Genomic DNA, 18436 nt, shown 5'->3' with positions numbered 1-18436 from the left:
GCGTGCTTCGTCGCCTTCGTTTTCAGGCGCGATATTACTCGCAACTGTAAGTACAGGGCGACGGTTGAGTGCGTCCCAAGAACTTTCCTCCCCATCCCCCCCCCTCCGTGATTCCGAATCGGCGGCTGCCGGAATATTTTTGCGAGATATTGTTTTATTCATAAGCGCGGGCGCTTTTAAGAATATAAGGTCTGGCCTGGCTCGCGCCGGATTTCAGTCGCTATCTCGGGAAGAAAAATTCCAACTATTTTAACACAGCTGCTGCTTAATAAGCTGCAGCTGCAGCGTGCGAGCGAGCGCGCGCGAGCGTTACGCGAGCAAACCGCGCGCGCTCGCTACCTTTGTCGAATCCCGAGTATATACGCGCCTCGCCAAGTACCTCGCGCGACGGCAAACAATGCAATTTTACTAGAATTTATTCGCGCCGTGTTAGCCCGGCCAGACGCAAACGACTATTGCGAGGGATCGTTAATACACGTCGCAGCGGAGGAGCTCGAAAAATTTCAGAGCCGAGACGCCATAATTATATTATACTTACGATAGACTTTAATGCTGCCGTCAGTGTCGCCCAGCGAGTTCCTGGACACACATTTGTACGAGCCGTAATCCGCCGGGCTGACGGAGTTTATCGTCAGCTTCATATGTATTTTGTACGCGTTATCTTTCAGCACCGGATCGTACTTCCCTCCTGCAACAAATCGCAATCCCGTCAGTAATGCGCTGCGCAGTTATATTCCTTCTTCCCTTTCTTTTTTCTCACGTCAATAGCGCTGAACTAAATTTGCCCGCAGTAGCCGTGACAGATTACATCGATCAAATTAGAGCAATGTATCTGCTCTCTCTAAAAAAAAATATTATATATATATATATATAAAGAAATGATATGCGCGCGTGGATATTATATCCATGCTCTTTGTCCCAGTTCCAGAAAAAAAATCACGCTTAAATCAACCGGACGCGAGCGCGCATACCGGAATAAAAAAAAAAGAATTTGAAAAAATACAAAAAAAAATATTCGCTTTTCTGTCATGTGCTGTCAGTCACGTTTGCCCGGGGTTACCTGTCACTCCCTTGACGTGATTTACTCTTTTCGGGTGGAGCTTGAAAATAGAGGTACGACCGGATCGCGGGTATTTTTATCGGAATATGCGGCGGTAATCGAGGGCTTTTAAATAACCGTCTGTCCTCCGCGCATCCACGGTATGTGGGTCAACCGGCGCGGCGGTTGACAATACGAAAAATCTCATAGAAACGACTCAACCTGCGACGCTCCCCCCCCCCCCCCCCCCCCCCTGAACAATGACGGGCACGGTCGGACGGGGAAAACCCGGAATTTAACAAAGGGGCCCCCTGCTTCCTAATTATTTCCCGCCGGAGGTGGTCGGTCCAGCGATTTAATAAGTGGCGGGCGCGATCTATTTGGACGTCGCCCGTGTCCCGTAGGAACTTTTTCTCCCGTCCCCGTGATTGATTTTGCAGACGTGGCTTTTTCGATTCGCTCCGATCCGGGAAGACCGTCGCGAAAGTTTAAGTAGCAATGCAACAAAACACATTGTGCGGTTTTTCGTCGCACATAATTAAATTTCTTCGCCGTCGCAAGAGATTGATGCGCGATTTTGTTCGAATTTCGATAATTATTGCCCACTCGTCACTCGTTTGAAAATAGACCTGACTGTAAATTTTTAATTGCTCTTGCCAGCACAGGGAGACAGAGAGAGAGAGAGAGAGAGAGAGAGAGAGAGAGAGAGAGAGATCAATGGACATAAAAATCGATAGAAAATCATAAGGAAAGTGCTTGTTTTAATTAAGCAAAAGCTGTATGAATATGAATGGCTAAACGGCCGACTTACAAGCCACTGAGAGACACCCTTAGGTCCCCGAAAATTCAAGTTCACTCATTAATCAATACACAAGTCGTCCGTTTCGACCCAACGCACCCAGAAAAAAGATTTATTTAGGTTAAACAAATGAAATACGTGTCGAAATCATGTTTCTTTGAGACCCGGTTGCACCAACGCCGCGGAATTTTAACTTTAGCTCGATTCACTCTTCGTCGCTTTCAAATTGTTTCTCTTCGAAAGAGATAAAGAGTGAAGTAAGCTAGGGTCAAAGTTAAGCGACGTTGGTGCGACCGGGCCTGAATCCACTAAATTTTCATTCACTTCTACCGAAACATTTGCTAGATTTGTTGAAAGAGATATGAATTCTCTTAAGGGGACGCTGGAGTGATTCTGCACTTTTGCACCTTTCTAACCTAGAAACTATCAGTTCGCGAAAACACTTGTGTAATATACAAATTAAATGGCTTACGCGTATAGATCGAAAGCAGCTCGCTATTCCGGCCAAATGAAAGAACAATATGGCATCACTGGAACTAAGTTTGTAAGTCTAATAAGAAATAATAGTGAGCAACACACACATACAGCCCAGATAGCACAAAGATGAACATAAGTTCATAGAGAATTCATTTTAAAGAAAACATACTGAATTAGAAAAATGAATATCTGAAGAATTCTTGAAGAATTAGTCTCAATCAGTTCGTCTTGAAGTATTCTTCTGAAGTTCATTATAATGAATACTTCGCGATTCAGTACTGTGAACACTTTAAGAATTTATGAGGAATTATTTGTCATGCGCGAGTATCCGCTAACCGCCATCCGGACGTTCTTGTGCAGCGTGTTACTACGTGCAATATTTTGTGTGCGTAACGTTATGTGCAATTAATTTTGTGCAATAGTTCTATTGTGTAAAAGAAAGAATCGAACGACGAGAACCAAAATGGAAGAATCATCCGATTGTCAACGAGCTTCGGTTGAGAGTATCTCACTGTTGAGTGAGAAATTATAATAATGGTGTAATGTTACTGCATATTAGATGTGTACATACATTGGGTAAATATTTTGTAATCCTCTTTGTTCTAACACTATTCCCCTTGAATTCATAAAGTTTACATTTATTGAATTCGAGATGAATACTTTAAGAAGTTGTCAGGAAAACGATTTATGGTGCATGTAACTTCCTCTGTCCCTCTTATTGTATTCTTCTATGAATTCCTAAAGAATTACAATTCAAAAAAAAGAAAACTTAAAGAATACTTTGTGAATTCAGTGTGCTATCTGGCAGTACATGTGGTATGACACAGACAAGAAAACAACAAAGAAAATATAGTATTTTTATTATTTTTGAAACATTGCTGCAATATTGCTATCGAAAGTTTGCAATTTTATATCCCTGCAATGTCTCTGCAAGATTGCACTGCAATCTGCAAGATTGCAACGTTTCTGCAATGTAACTACAACCATCTGTGCTGTATGGGGAGTCTAGTAAGTTTAAAATTGAGAGAAAATGTTTGATTTCGATGAAACTTTTTTCCTGGATGCGCGGTCTTCAGCAGCGCATTTAAAATGACATAGGTAAATTACATGAATATGAATTCTTGACGTACTAACAAACACTGGAGCTCGACATCGTCGTAGACATTTGAAACGTTTCGACCTGACGTGGTCTTCAGCAAAAAAAATCAACTTGCAACTTTTGTAGAACAGTTATATTGATTGGCTACATATTTCGCGGAATTAGAACTTGGACCAAGTACTAGCGTCATGGACACAGGCCTTAATTCGCCTGAATAGATACAGAATTTCTAAATTTCTAAACAGTTGCTATTCTTTTCACCGGTGTTTTATTATTAACTCCATTATTTTTTCCAATAAAATCTTTAGTTTGATTTTTTAATCAAAAACTAATACTAAAGCAACTAGTTTGTATAAATATCCGTTGTTATATTTGGCGCAATTTGTTGATATCATTACTTTTGTAGAGAAGATAGTTTTGTAGAGAAGATATTTTTGTAGAGAATATACTTTTGCAAAAAAGATAGAGTAACAAACTATATTCGGTTGAATTGGAGCTTATACTTGGTGCTTTTTTACCTTTTTTTTAAAAAGGTAAGTTTTTTACGTACTAACAAACGCTGGTGCACGACGTCAACGTAAACATTTACGAGTGGCATGATTGTCCGATAATATGCATGATATAAATTAAAATAAAAGTTACAAATTTAGTAGAAATCAACGTTAAAAGTAAAAAAAGTAACAAAAGTTAAAAATCATTATTCTGTGTTTGAAAGCGTTGATTTAATTTAAGATGTCCAATAAAGACCAGCTTGTAGTCGTAAATGTAAAAGTGTCACGTTTGTCACTGCTTGCTTTGTCCATAATTGACGTGACACTCTGGATATGGTCAAGCGTTGTTAATAAAAGAACGGGAGTCAGACAGTCCCCATTCACTTCCAACTGTCACGACGTCGTATGACAGACCGGTAGAAAATCGCCGACGTTTCTTTTCTTTTTTTTTTATCGAACCGATATGCGCCACGTAACGATCGTTCGATAATTTCGCACGGATATCTGCTCTCCTATTATCTCTCTGGACGCCATTTGTCAATTTACGATTCTCATCGAATCCCGTAAACGGGCGGTAATAGCGCGAAATGGCGAATATCAACATTCACGATCGCGGAAAGCGCATTATCCGCGTTCCCAGTCCATTCCGAGGCGGATCTAGAGTGCGTTCGGTTCGCGATTGTATCCCATTTATTGTTCCGCTTTGCATTCCGCGGCGACGCTCTTCGCGCGACACCGCGCGCCCACGCGCGGGATCTTCTTCTGGGAGAACCGAGAACCGGAAGCCGCCGTTGAATGGCGCCGCTCGAAACCGAAATCACGTTAACTTAAGACCGCCCGCGCGTCGAATACCGAAATAGTGGCGCGATGCACGGCCGCCCCACCGTCTTCCGGCCTGATTGAACTATTGTGACGTTACCTCGTCAGCCACGGGGAACTCGTGGATGACTGTCGATCCGAACGGCCCGTTTCCGGCCCGAAATCGAACGCCATTTATTACGGCGGAGGCGATTTGCCGGCCCCGTTTTGATAAAACGCTGGATCTTAGATGTTTGGATTGATTATGCGAGCTGTGTCACGCGGGCAAATGCGGGGCATAGAAATCGCTCGACCCTCGACGGCGACGACTTGAAATTGTAGCCTCGGACTCGGAGGCGATTCCCGACGTCTCCGATGGAATATAGACGCGCGCGGGACCCGTTCCACAGCTACGGAAAAGTGAAAACTATAAGAAAAAGTGCCGAAAATGTCAACGGGGATATCAATCTTGGGGGGAAAGCGGGATCGGCTCGATGCATACGTGTATGCGGTACCGAAGTATCGAGTCACTGTCAGTCGCTCAATAAAATGGAGAATTTCAGGATCACGCCAGCGGGCTCCCGTGTCGGGGGATTTATGCAAACTGTCTGAATCTGCAATTTCATCCTCTCGCAAGTTGGTGTTTAACATTTGGTGAATGTAACGAGCAAATGCGAAATAACGCCCTTTAAATGCTACTCGACTTTTCTGCTCTTTAAGAGCTCCTGCAAATTGCTGCAAAGTCCTCCTGCACGAAGTGCACGGGAAAGAAAGGGCACGAAACTTCCTCTCTCGCGCCGTCTCGTAAGCCAGGTAAGATTATTGAGATGACAAATACTTTTTGTACAAATCGTTCGCTCCCCCCCAGCCGATGTTCGAATTTGGCGATGGCTGTCAAGTTCGGCCGCGTTCGTTTCGAGGGAAAAATTTTCTATTTCCATTGTACGTGCTATCGGCGCGAATGATTTAGAGACGTCTCGGTTTGTATAGGGCAAAACTTGAATTATACAGGGTGAGTTGCCAGAATATGTAGGTTATTGAAACCGCCCCGGTATAAATAGCGCTATGAATACCGGATTACGCGATGAAAATAGTCGCACTTGCGGGTCTTTGTGTGAAAGTTGTTTCACTTCTTATCGCGATAGATAAATTTGACATTTTTGTATAAATAACGCGAGGCGAATAAAAGCAACTCGGACGAGCGGGCCGGGCCTTACGATTGTGCCAAGTGATATTTTTGCATCTGTTTTCAGTAAACTGCGCGCCGAACTTGAAACACAGTCTTAAGGCAGTTATTTCGTAAAATCATATATGTGAAAATTGTTTCAAATTTTTATAGTTTATTCTTTACATTAATACGTGCCAAATAAGACTAATTAAATTAAAATTTACCGTCTCAAAGTTCTAAAAAAAAATGTTCAAGTTCGCTATGTTACACGAAATATTTATGTGTAAAACACGTTAAAAAGTTTATTACACGTGAAATATTATTTACACATATTATGTGTTAAAATATTAATATTTGCGTTTGCAAACGCAAATGATGGTACATTTTAACGGTGAGCGAGGTTCGTATAAGAAACAAATATGTTATAAAGTAAAATAGAACGAATAACTGGAAAAACATATCGAAATTATTGACCGTGCCGTTTCAACAATATAAACGGTTAAAACTGAAAAATGGGAAGAATTATGTAGTAGACATGAGTGTAGCGTAAGAGATGTGGCAATAGCGCCTCAAACTACATGTAATCTTTCGAATCTATTTTATGTTATGTATTTAAATCGTAGTGTATTCTTTAGAACAATATTGCATCAAGACATATCATTGTATTAATTGAGTGCTGGTTCTTGTCTGAAACAAACTTTTGAGCATTACTGTCGCGAAATAACTACCTTAAGCTGAAGTTGCAATAGCATCCCTGCGCGGGGAGAAATTTCTCTTAAAATTTACCCTGGAAATTGTATAGTCGTGAAACATATGGCATTTTGAAGAACTGTATGAACTGTATACATTTTATTAGTAAAATGTATAGTAAAGTGCCATATGTGTCCCACGTTTTCCTCGGCGCCTCGCGAGAACTTCACGAGAGGCGAATTGTTTCCCCACGGAAACCGACGACTGTCCGCGCACGAAGATGGTCCGGAAAAAATGTTCGCTCGATTCTTTTTCCGGAGAAGCACATACATTTTCTTGTATCACTGTACGAGCTCGTCACACGGGGAGAACGTTTTCTTGAAATTTATCCTGACAATTATGTAATCGTCGGACAACGTGGCATTTCGAAGAATTTTACTGTACATTTTACTAGTAAAAAACCCACATAACATCGGATGTCCTATGTATACGCATTTTTCCTCCATGACATGAAAACAATATCCTGTATGTGACATGTATATAAATACATCTCATATGCATAATTTGGACAGACATTGCAGTACATAATATTCACGGATGGATTCAGTGCCCACATAACATCGGATGTGCTATGTATATGCATTTTTCCTACGTGACATGAAAACAATATCCTGTATGTGAAATGTATATACATCTCATAATTTGGACAGACATTGCAGTACATAATATGTATATTCACGGATGAATTCAATATGTATATACAGCGTGATATTAAATGTATATCCATTAGATGTATATAATTTGCATATTCTTTATGGTATGTGGTATGTGTGTACAACACCTCGGTATTAATCACACGCGACAGGAAAGGAAACGCGAAAAATACACGATTGCACGAAGTTATTGTTTGCACTCGGCGTTCCTTGTAAATTTATCCGACGGTACAAATTGTAATCAACAGACATGGCCGATGTATCAATTTGAACTATCGATGAGTAAGTATTACAATATAATTAAACACGGATACGATTAATTGACATTGAATTCTTTAAGTAAACATATCGCGATGAAATTCGACTCAAAGTTCTGCATTCTGACCAGCGTTTGTATGATTCCGTTAATGAAAGAAAAATTTCAAGATTATACATTTCCGTTAATAAATGACAAACTTGAAGATTATACATTTCAACATCGACACCGTGCAATAAACGCAACTGAGTTAACGGTTAATCGAGACACGACCGTCCGTAAATAATTAAAATACTAGTAGTATTAATAAATCACCGATAAATGCTAGTTAAAGCACTCGATTCAATATTTCGTGTATTATTTCACGTTTTCAACCTAGAAATAGCCAACAAATTATACTCGAAGCGACGAGAGACTCAATGCGATGATACTAGATGTGTCCGAATACGAGTATCGTTTAAAGAAGCAATTATCGTCCGTAATTATCGCAGCAAGTAATTTCAAGTTAGTTAGCGCTTTGATTCTTGGATGTATAGATCTCATGTGTGAATTGCGCGAGATATCTGGCTTGCCGATTAACCGAGTGTCGATGACAAGTCACGGGGATTTAGCGATCGCGGTTTCTTCCCGTACTTTCGCGAACGCGTATCAAGAAAGAATTATACGATATGCGCAGAACGGCGCAGGCATAACAGACTCGTTCAATTGTCGTCGCGCGAATGATCCTACGCGTACGGTGTGACCTTGTTTCGCCGAGCGCCGTAGACCGAGCGTCGATTCCAACAAATGACGTAGCGCTATAGACCGAGCGTCGTAAACAACCCGGTCGAGAACCGAGCGCCGGTTCCAAGAAATGACGTAGCGCCCGTGAACACCTCGGTCGAAAACAGTCCAACATTCGGTGCGGTTCAGTCGAGCAAGGCGGACGTTCCGCGTGTCTTCGCGTCGCTTCTCATAACGCGATCGTTTCCTACGTGAAACTCGATCGTCTCACACGAGAGATATTAACATTTATCAATCGCGTTTATATAAGTAATTGTCGCGATCCGTGATCATATCGTTAATTTCTACGGTGATTCGTTGAGATGAATATCACGCGTAATTTGAAGAGAAAATAAGGTAAGGGAATTACATATATAAATTATTAATTTCGATACATCCACGAGTGATAACACCCTTTTTAACAATCGAACTCGATGAATCTCTCTCTCACGTCATGCGTAAAAATTTTTGTCGGTTCAAGTTAAACATTTATTACACTCAGACCAACAGCGCAAGGTAATACATACACGAATCGTCGGGTAAAATAATAACGGAAAATTATAATACATTAATCGCTTGCCAAGAAATAATCTCTCGAACAATTGTATATACAAAAGTGCGCGTATAACATAAAGTTTCCATTTTCGTCGCGTTCGGGAGTGCCGTTTAAATAATTGAACTAAAGACTTTTGAAAGCCCATTCAAGGAAAGTATTCGTTAAATGTCCGTTCCTGTCGATAGCCACACTTCCGAGATTTGGCAGTTTTTGGGGTATAATACTCGTCGACTCTCGAAGTGGAAGCGAACTTGACGGAACAAAATACATACTTTCACATGTATTTTTGGGCTTTACAAACGGGAGTGTAGAATCGCGCGAACGATCGTTGTGTTTTCGCGAGTGCGCCAGAGGACAATCTGAGTGGAGGAGGAGGCCTAGGAAAGGCACCGGCGGAGCAGCTTCACGGTAAATAATTTTTATTTAGTGTAAAATTAATCTTTTTCCCAGTTCATTTTTTAGTTGTTCTATATCATAATTCTATAATGTCGAAATAATAATTAGAGAACAAGAAATAATTAAAAATTTTATGAAAGTTTATTCTCGTGAAGTTCTTTTGCGGAAAATCTTTTGCGTATTAATCATTTAACTGTCCAACCAAATAAAACATTTAATACGCATAAGAATTACTTGTATTTTACAATATTAATTTTCTTGAACATTGCTTTAATGAATTCTATATTTGTATATTACAGAATCAACATAGCTAACTCCGCTGCTGCGCATCGGGTAAGTCAGAAACTTGTTTATTAAGGCAATCTACATATCGTATCTACATAACGTAGAGCGTAGATTGTAGATCGTAGATCGTAGATTAGTATATCTAGTGGATTCAATGCCTTAAAATGGATACAGTACAACATAATTTCATATTTATTTTTATATTATATATTTCATCTATCGAAAGAGAGTGATCGCGATTTGCACTGTGGAGGGTTGGATGCCCCGTTGCAGCACATCGCATATTTTCACGCAAAATATGACGAATATTTTTGATGTATTCGTTGAGCCAATCTATTGTAGCCTATCCATTTTTCACTAACAAATTTATATATAAAGTAAAACAATATGACGTGCGATTCTAATATTTTGTCGAGAACGCTGAAACTTTATATTACTTTTATACATTATTTGAGATTATTGATTAAAGTTTATTTTCTCTGGGTCTCACGTCATTTATTCTATATGTGTATCTCGCAATACACTTTCAAGATGCGTCTCGCAGGAATAAATATGTATGCACAGTTATACGCATTTTCGTTTTTTCGCGGTTGGTCTTCGCGATTAATTTTTCAGAAAATTTTCCAGAAGTTATTAATTGTTTAATTGCATATTATAAATTTTAATTTATCGCAAAATGTAATTAAAATAAATATAACGCCAAGTAAATTGTTTTTTCTATATACATATATACTTGAATATTAAATTTGGAGATTGAGTCACGAAGAGACAATCATTATACCTTGAATAAAAAACGGAGGTAAAAATATATTGGATTATTTTTATGCAGCAAATTTTTCAAATTAATTTTCTTCTTTAATTAACTTCTCGTGGTCGTGGATTTCGATACGATCGACGCTCGTATATAGTTCGAACCGTATGAAATATCTGTCGGCGACGATAATAAACCGACTACGGAAGGGGTTTTCTTCCTTCCTGATCTCTGATCAAAATGATCAGACTGTATGGCCAGAAACGACGAAAGGTAGGTCCAATCTGGCCCGACGACGCGATAAGTGGTCAATATTGATCACTTTGATGGGGTATGTAAGTAAGATAATGTACGAAATAAGTTGATTTCTTCTTATTTGTCAAAATTCGGGTGGGTTATATTCTTATCTTCTTTATATATTCTCGCATATGTGTGAGATTAAAAAGACTTTTATTAAAATCCCTATTAAATCGCGCGCGTATAACCTCAAATCGGACCTTTTATAAATCGCGTCGCGGTTTTAACGAAAGATTTGCAGATTTATTAACAAAAAGCTGAAACGCGGGTAGGTAGGGACAGGGAGACATAACTCAATAATTAAAAAGATAGATAAAATTTCATGTTATTGTATGCATACCGAATATTTCATATGTAACGTCGAGAGATCTGTACATTATTGTATTGTACAGATATTACATTTTTAATTTTACAATGTAATTACTTCTTTTATAATATTGTATACATTGTAAAGAAAATTACAAGAAAAATGAAACAAATAATAAAATTGTAAAAAATCACATTGTAAAGAAAAAAGGATAAATTGGCGGAGATGGTGGAGGGCTTCATATTTTTGCAATGCACTTTCAATGTAAACACAATACCGTGCAATTATTGATACGTAATAGTGGCGTTAATTTAGCATTTATTCTATTTTCAATATTACAATTTTATTAGACAATCTTGGCCAATACGATCAATCCAATATTAAATAATTATCTAGGTACAATATCTATAGTATATTTGAATTTATTTTATACCAACATTGGTGTGATATTGGGAAAATATTGGCCAATGCACTGCCAACGTAACCAATGTTTAACTAATGTTAGCCAATGTATAGGCAATGTATAGGCAATGAATTGTGCTTCTAGGGAGGCGCTTATACGCAAAGGCAAGGCCTATGCGATCTGTGGAGGCTTAAAAATATAAAGTAACTATTAATGTAACTATTAAATTAGTTACTAGTTATCGATAAAATGTAACTAAGTTAAGTTACAGTTACAGATGGAGAGAAAGTTAAGTTAGAGTTGTCAAAATTAAGTAACCGTAGCTGTAACTTCGTTACAAGTAATTAGTTATAAGTAACAAGTAACAACGAGTTACTTTCCAACCCTGTATATACATCATATGTACATACATGAGTTACACATATTATGTATATATGGTAGATATCTTTATTTGATGTTTATTTCATATTTTGTATATACATCGCACATGGCATGTATGTATGTACATTGCTGATATACAAATGTACATATTATGTATTATATATTATATGAATTATTATGTACAAATTATGTACATCCTATGTATGTACATGTATATCTTGTGTACATATACTACATGTACCTGTAATGGATATCTAACTGTATACGCCATGTATATACATAAAACTTATATCGTGTACATACGTACATACCTAGGACTTCCTATGTACATTATTCCTGTAACATTTGCACATACATTTCATATCCAATGTATGTACTAAAAATTCATACACACTATATACGTATACATGATACATAGATGTATATACATTGTATATACATTGTATATTAAAAAAGCGCCACGTTGCGTCAAAAATATGAAATGTTTCCCCCACCACTGCCTGGTCGAAAATGACCAAGACGATGACGTTTCTTAAATGAAAAATCAGAAAGCCTATGTTTGCGTCGCAATATCTCCACTCATGAGGCACGTAGGAGAAAAATAAAAATACTTTTATTATGCAAATCGAACTCAAGCTAGAGATTAAGCTCACTTAGAAGTTCATCGGATCAGCCGTTGTTGAGATCGTTCTAACTGCGCTTATACTTGGCGCGAGACACTGCCGTGCCTCATGAAGTTTTGCGGGAATGTATGGTAAAATTTCAGAAAACTCATAAAATTCTTCGAAATGATTTTCAAGATAAATTTTAAGAAAAAAATTCTCTCCGCGTAACTAAATTGACGATCACTTCAATAATACATCAAATTAAGCACGTTTTAGAAGCAAAGTGCGAAGAGTGTATTGTCGACAAAAATGTAAAACCAGTCTCGACTCGTTGCACTCGTTACATTCCATTTCCGCGTCACGCGCGAATTTGCGCAAAAGTGATTTCTCACGCGCGCATGTGTGGGTCCGCGATTCGATTGTAAGAAAGATATATAAAGCCGAATGATTCACTTTCTCATTTGATTGACCAATCGTTTCTCCTTGCGGTATTTCCAGGTTTGACGTCGCCACCGAGAACTATTTCCGATCTAAACGGGCGAGCCCGACGCTATCTGCCGCGGCATCGATCACGGCACGTCTTGTTAAAACGCGTGAAATCGCCTCCAATCATTTTTCTAGTCACGCCATTCGTACATGCATTCCCCCCCCCCCCCGCGCGATATTTCTCACCGCCTGGCGCATATAATCGCCGGGACGAATATATTATCCCGGCGTTGTTCGCGTCGACGTAATCTCGTGGAAAATAACTTAACGGTTCGACGACAGAAACAAACGTCAGCCCGTATTAGCTTTGATCACGTTCGCGGCCAATAGCCGAATGCAAAAAAGGAGAAATGCGGGACGAGCAATCTCTCCTGACATGAGGCGGTCAAAAGCGAGCGGGATGAAATTTTCACAATCACCGGGCCCGTTTCGCCGGTTCTGTTTATTTGAATGCTTTCAATTAGACGCAAATGGAAATTGGCCGAAGAAATGAAAGAAAACACAGGACGCGCGCGCGCGGGCGGCCGTACAATTCGCATGGAACGTTTTCGCCGCCCCGGGGCGAGCCCCGGCCGTTCATGCCGAAGTGCCCTACGCTGTAACAAATATGGAACCATAAAAAAAGAGAGGACGCAGACGAGGCGGCAGCCGTGTGTGCCGTTTCGCTTCTCGCACAAATGTATCGACGGCGAGCCCTCGGGACAATTTAATCGCTCCCCGCGGATCCTCAGGTCCCTACTCGGGATTTTCCGTCGCGCTGTCGCGGGCGTCTAAATTTCGACGGCGCTCGTTGATCAAAACTCGAGCACACCGTTTGCTCTCGGGGGGTAAAAATCCTCCGCTCTTCCGTATCGCATAATTTATCGGCGAGCGAGCGAATTTTTATACGCCACCGGTGTTTACGCGATCAAAACTTTTATCCCTCCCACGTTTCGCTTTGCTGCTATTAATCCCATTACTATTGATCAGCGCGCCCTCGGCATTGCATAAAGAAAGATATCTTTAAATTCTCCTATGAATAGAATCCTTTAATGCCATTTTATCCATGCATCTAATCTAAGAAGTTAATTCCTTAAATGAGTTTCCGCGGGGAGAAACAGCGGCGCCGCTTTTAATTTACACGCGCGGTTCGGCCCTGTACATCTTCGAAATAAATGCAGGCACCAGAGGGGGGGGGGAGGCAATACGGCGATTACAAGGGGGCAATCTAGTTTTTAATACCGTTAGATTTATTTATTTAAGCAGTATCAAGCCGCGCGCGTACGCGCGCGCCAACATCTCGCGGGGCTCTTCTTTCGGCTCGTTTATTCGACCGGAATTAGCCTCTGAATAATGCATGCGAATCCCGGTAGCGCGTTAAAGGTATAACACGATTTTATCTGGCATTTATGAGGAAGGCTAAGGACACACGACCGGGTATGTTATATGAAACGCCAAACATGGATCGCCCTTTTCCGCGCGCCGGCCGGTTATTACATCGCCGCCGTGGTTAGGCATTTGCATCTGTATCGAACGCAATAATGTCGCGCACAATGTGACTTTTGACCCCCGATCATGTTAACATCGTAATCCCGCGTCCCAAGATTTCTGTCAACTGTTTAAATGAAAGCTAAAAGCACAATTCACGTATGCACCTCCGCAATAACGCGGGGATAATTATGTTTACCCGCGGAGCGTACGCGGGTCTCGCCCGTGAATTCGCGCAGCAACGGAGGGTATGAAATTACAGGAGACCGCCCTCTCAGAAAGAATTTCTGATGACAAAACATTTTCTTTAAATCGTACATAAGATAAGGCCGTTAGAGTCCATTCGGATAAAAAGTACGCAAATTATTAAATACCAGCATGCCCCGCGGCTTCGCCCGCTGTCTCACAGGCGTGGCTCTCACACGCGTGATGAAAAGAAACTTGAATGTTACGAGTTATCCAGAAGAACCCTAAATTACCACCCCGAAATCTCCAAACGGGAGCATCGTGCTTTCGATTGTGAATGGCAACTTGTTGGACATGCAGAGTAAATAGTTAAATCATTTGATACATGAATGTGGCAAATATTTCGTCATGTTATTTATCATTTGCTTGAAAATGAGAAATATCGCATAAATATTAGGCGCACAAATTAGTTCTCGGCCTTAAACTTATAACGTGTTCATCACTTATTTAAACGAAAAACTCACCCCGCCAATTATAGAGCTCTGTAATGCCGACCTAATACACTATATTTCCGAGCACGTGACATAACCTCAAAAATTCGTCGCGCGTTTAGTTACCACGATAAAGTTTGAAACTGAAAAAAAACACTACCGAGGCTAAAGACATGACATTTAAGGCATTGGGGGAAGATGCTGTGTCCATGAGTACGTGTAAAAAGTGGTTCCAGAGGTTTCGCTTTGGAAATCTGGCTCGGAATGTTTTTTTGTGCATCTGGTGGGATTTTAAAGGGGTGTTGTACTTTGAATTGCTCAAACCAGGTGAAACGGTCACAGCTGAGTATTATACGCGACAACTTCAGTGTTTAAGTAACGCAGTCGAACGCAAGGGACCTTATATGGGAAAGGGTGGCGGACCCAATATGGCGGACAAAATCATCAAAATCAACCAGATTTGCTTAAAACTGTTGTTTAGGGGTTTTCGAGGTTGCTGATAATGAATTCGATGTAAACATAATACAAAATTCGACGCGAAAATCAATAATATCAAAAATTCCCGAGTGACAAGTTTGAAAATTTCTCGGCCATATCGGATCTGCTATTTTGAATTTTTGACATTGGATTTGCAATCAGCGACCCAAAGACTCTCCGTGTAACAAGTTTCATGAAAATTCGGTTGACCTTGAAAATTCCATCCCCCATATTAAATCCGCCATTTTGACTTTTATATCCTTGACATCAGGTTCATAATCAGCGGCCCCCAAAATTCCCTAGTGGCAAATTCCACAAAATAATATTCACTCGAAAAAAACAACGTGCAACAAAGGGTTAAGATATTCCCCTCTCGACATTAAATACGATTGTCGCTAAATCGCGCCTATTTTACGATAGATCGTAGTGCAATGGCATTGAATCCGGAAGTCTTTTCTGTGGGTGTTACGTACAAATACGAGAATCACGGTGGTTACAGCTAATTCATCGTTACGCGTTATTTCTCCCGACTGTTGGACGTCGTAATAAACGCGCGGCGCGTACATTTCATAATAATAACGTTTAATTCTCCGGTGCAAAAGCGCGGCGTAACCGCGCAGCTTCCTCCGGCGATTGAATGCGCCCGACAGGAGCCACGGGTGTATTGTACATCGCGAAAAGGATACGGATCCGATGGGGGGATCGATGGAAGGTACTAAAGCCGCCTTTTTACAGGCCGGCGCATAAAGCGGAGCGAAAACGCTCGTACTCGCGCTTCGCCGGTGTGCGTGTTTATGCGTTCGGTATGAAGCTTTCATTATTCAGAGGGTTCGTTACAACCAGTTATTTTCCTTCCTCGCGAATGCACACTACGTGGAAGAATACGCGTCGAAGGTGTAATTATCTCCCTCTCTCTTTCTCTCCTTCTCTCCCGCGCGGGGTTACGTGAATCATCAAAAAAAAACCTGCGATAGGTGCGTGCTTCGTGAGCGATGCATATAACGAAATTGCAAAGTCATCCCACTTTCCACCGGGTCATGACTCTTTCATGAAACGAAAGAGTCCTCCGTCCTCGCGAGCGCTCGCGGACTCTCATTGTGCTCGATTGTAACATTATGTAATAAAGTATCGCGCGGCGAGGATCTCGTTACGACCCACCCTCGGCGAATCGCAATTGCGTCGGACAACAAGATAAACTACTACTTCTCGGAGACCAAGATTATTAGACATATATAGGTTATCTCGTCTACACTCTTCGCGTCACATCATCCTGTGCGCGAGAAAAATTATATAGATTACTTCGTAAGGGCCTGAACAGAATGGCTGTCTTGTACTCTTAAGACAATGTTTTATGTTTTAAATCTTTGTCATCGTAAGAATACAAGACAGTCGTTCTGCTCAGGCCCTTACCCTCGGCGCCACGCGGCAGCGGCTGGGATACACGGTAGCGTCGATCCTCCTTGCCGATGCGTCCCTCGCCTAAACACTCATCGGTGAGACAACCTCCAATATGTCTAATAATCTTGATCGGAGGCAGCTGCTCACCTTGCGGCACAATCTTGTCCTGATCCCTCGTCCAGTAATTGATAGACTTCGGAAATGCCTCCGAGTAGCATTCGAGAGTCAGCTTCTGACCTTCGTGGGCGCCGACCAGCTGATTCTGAACCCAGATCATCGGCGGAACTGAAACAATCAGCGCGGTGGCGTGTACGCAACTTTCAAATTACACGGTATTCTTCCTCGCGAACGCTCCATTATTTGCATAACCCTTTTCGATAATTACCCTTTACTGCTTTGTGAATGCAAAATGTTACCTCTCATGTTTATTTCATATTTAAATTTTTAAAAATTTCTGACAGTTTAACAAATTAATTGACACTTGACATCTCAATATGACAACTGATAGACTTGTTCTCCTTTCGTGATAATGTGCTCGTTACTTCCCTCGCCTCCCCCAATAAAAAAAAAGATCACTGGAAACGACTGACAATGAGTGCAAACTGATACAATTTTAGACCGAAATAGAAACGAGAACGAATTTAATTCAATCGCGCAAGGAACGAATATACGTACAGTGCACAGTGAGCATTATTCTTTTGCTAACGGAAGGTGGCACGCCATTGGATGCGATGCATAAATAGGAACCCATATGCAGCCGGTTCACTTTCGTGATATTGAAGCTCGGGCCGTCCACGCTTGCGACTGAAATTAGAAGAATTAATTATAATGACAGTTCATGTAGTAATAATAGAAGATACGTATGGAATATTGATATCTAATTTAATCCAGCAGAAATGTGATATATGACGAGCATAATAAGATAAAGTGACGTCGTGCTATGGAATGTGATACGAAGTAAAACGCGTTCTGTAAAATATTCCTGACCGGAGACACGTTCATTACTGTCGGGGGGAAAAAAAATTTCATTTGTCGATAAATAACAAAAAGGGATGGAGATTTCGCCGAATAAAAGGGATTACAACTGCAGGCTAGAAAGGTATCAATAAGTTTGCAACGAGAATTTCCGTGCGAAATATGATCGATGTTATCGATGATAAATCGAGGTAGATGTAACTTTTACGCTGTGACATCGAATGCTTTTGGTGTCAATCGATTTTTCCATGAAACATGGAATGTCGGACCTCAGTGAAATTCGCTAAATTTTTGTTTTTTATTCTCGGGGATGTTACGGTTTCCGGGAATTTCGATAAAGTTATAGCTATAGACAGTTTGGCGCACGGTAAAAGTGCGTGACGCCCGATCGACGGGCCGCTTTGACGTCGATATTTTTATTAGCACTGGCAGTCCGGAACTGCAGAATTTCCGAAAATCTTCGGGATTACGTTCCGTTAAAAAATATCGTTTCGCCAGTAACATATCGTTTTATTGGCTAGATTTTTAATTTTCAATATACATATATGACGTCGTGCAAGTATGGAAATAAAGAAGAATTAAAATACCTGTTTAAATGAGAGAGACAGAGGGGGGGGGGGAGAGAGAGAGAGAGAGAGAGAGAGAGAGAGAGAGAGAGAGAGAGAGAGAGAGAGAGAGAGAGA

General features: G+C 40.6%; 1 protein-coding gene across 1 annotated transcript in view; it reads right to left on the bottom strand.

Moving 5' to 3' along the window:
* The window catches only part of LOC105561641 (neurotrimin), a 235193-nt gene that overhangs the window by 13394 nt on the left and 203363 nt on the right, over nt 1-18436 (bottom strand). Inside the window, exons 5-7 of the mRNA XM_012011804.1 lie at nt 17454-17582; nt 16926-17063; nt 539-688 (exon numbers count right to left, since the gene is read on the bottom strand). Of these exons, the coding sequence (XP_011867194.1) occupies nt 539-688; nt 16926-17063; nt 17454-17582 (417 nt within the window). The remainder of the gene's footprint in view (nt 1-538; nt 689-16925; nt 17064-17453; nt 17583-18436) is intronic.

The sequence above is a fragment of the Vollenhovia emeryi genome, unplaced genomic scaffold (assembly GCF_000949405.1).
Source record: "Vollenhovia emeryi isolate VEMERY1.0 unplaced genomic scaffold, V.emery_V1.0 DF939204.1, whole genome shotgun sequence".
Lineage (NCBI taxonomy): Eukaryota > Metazoa > Arthropoda > Insecta > Hymenoptera > Formicidae > Vollenhovia > Vollenhovia emeryi.
This window is presented reverse-complemented; position numbering and strand designations above follow the sequence as displayed.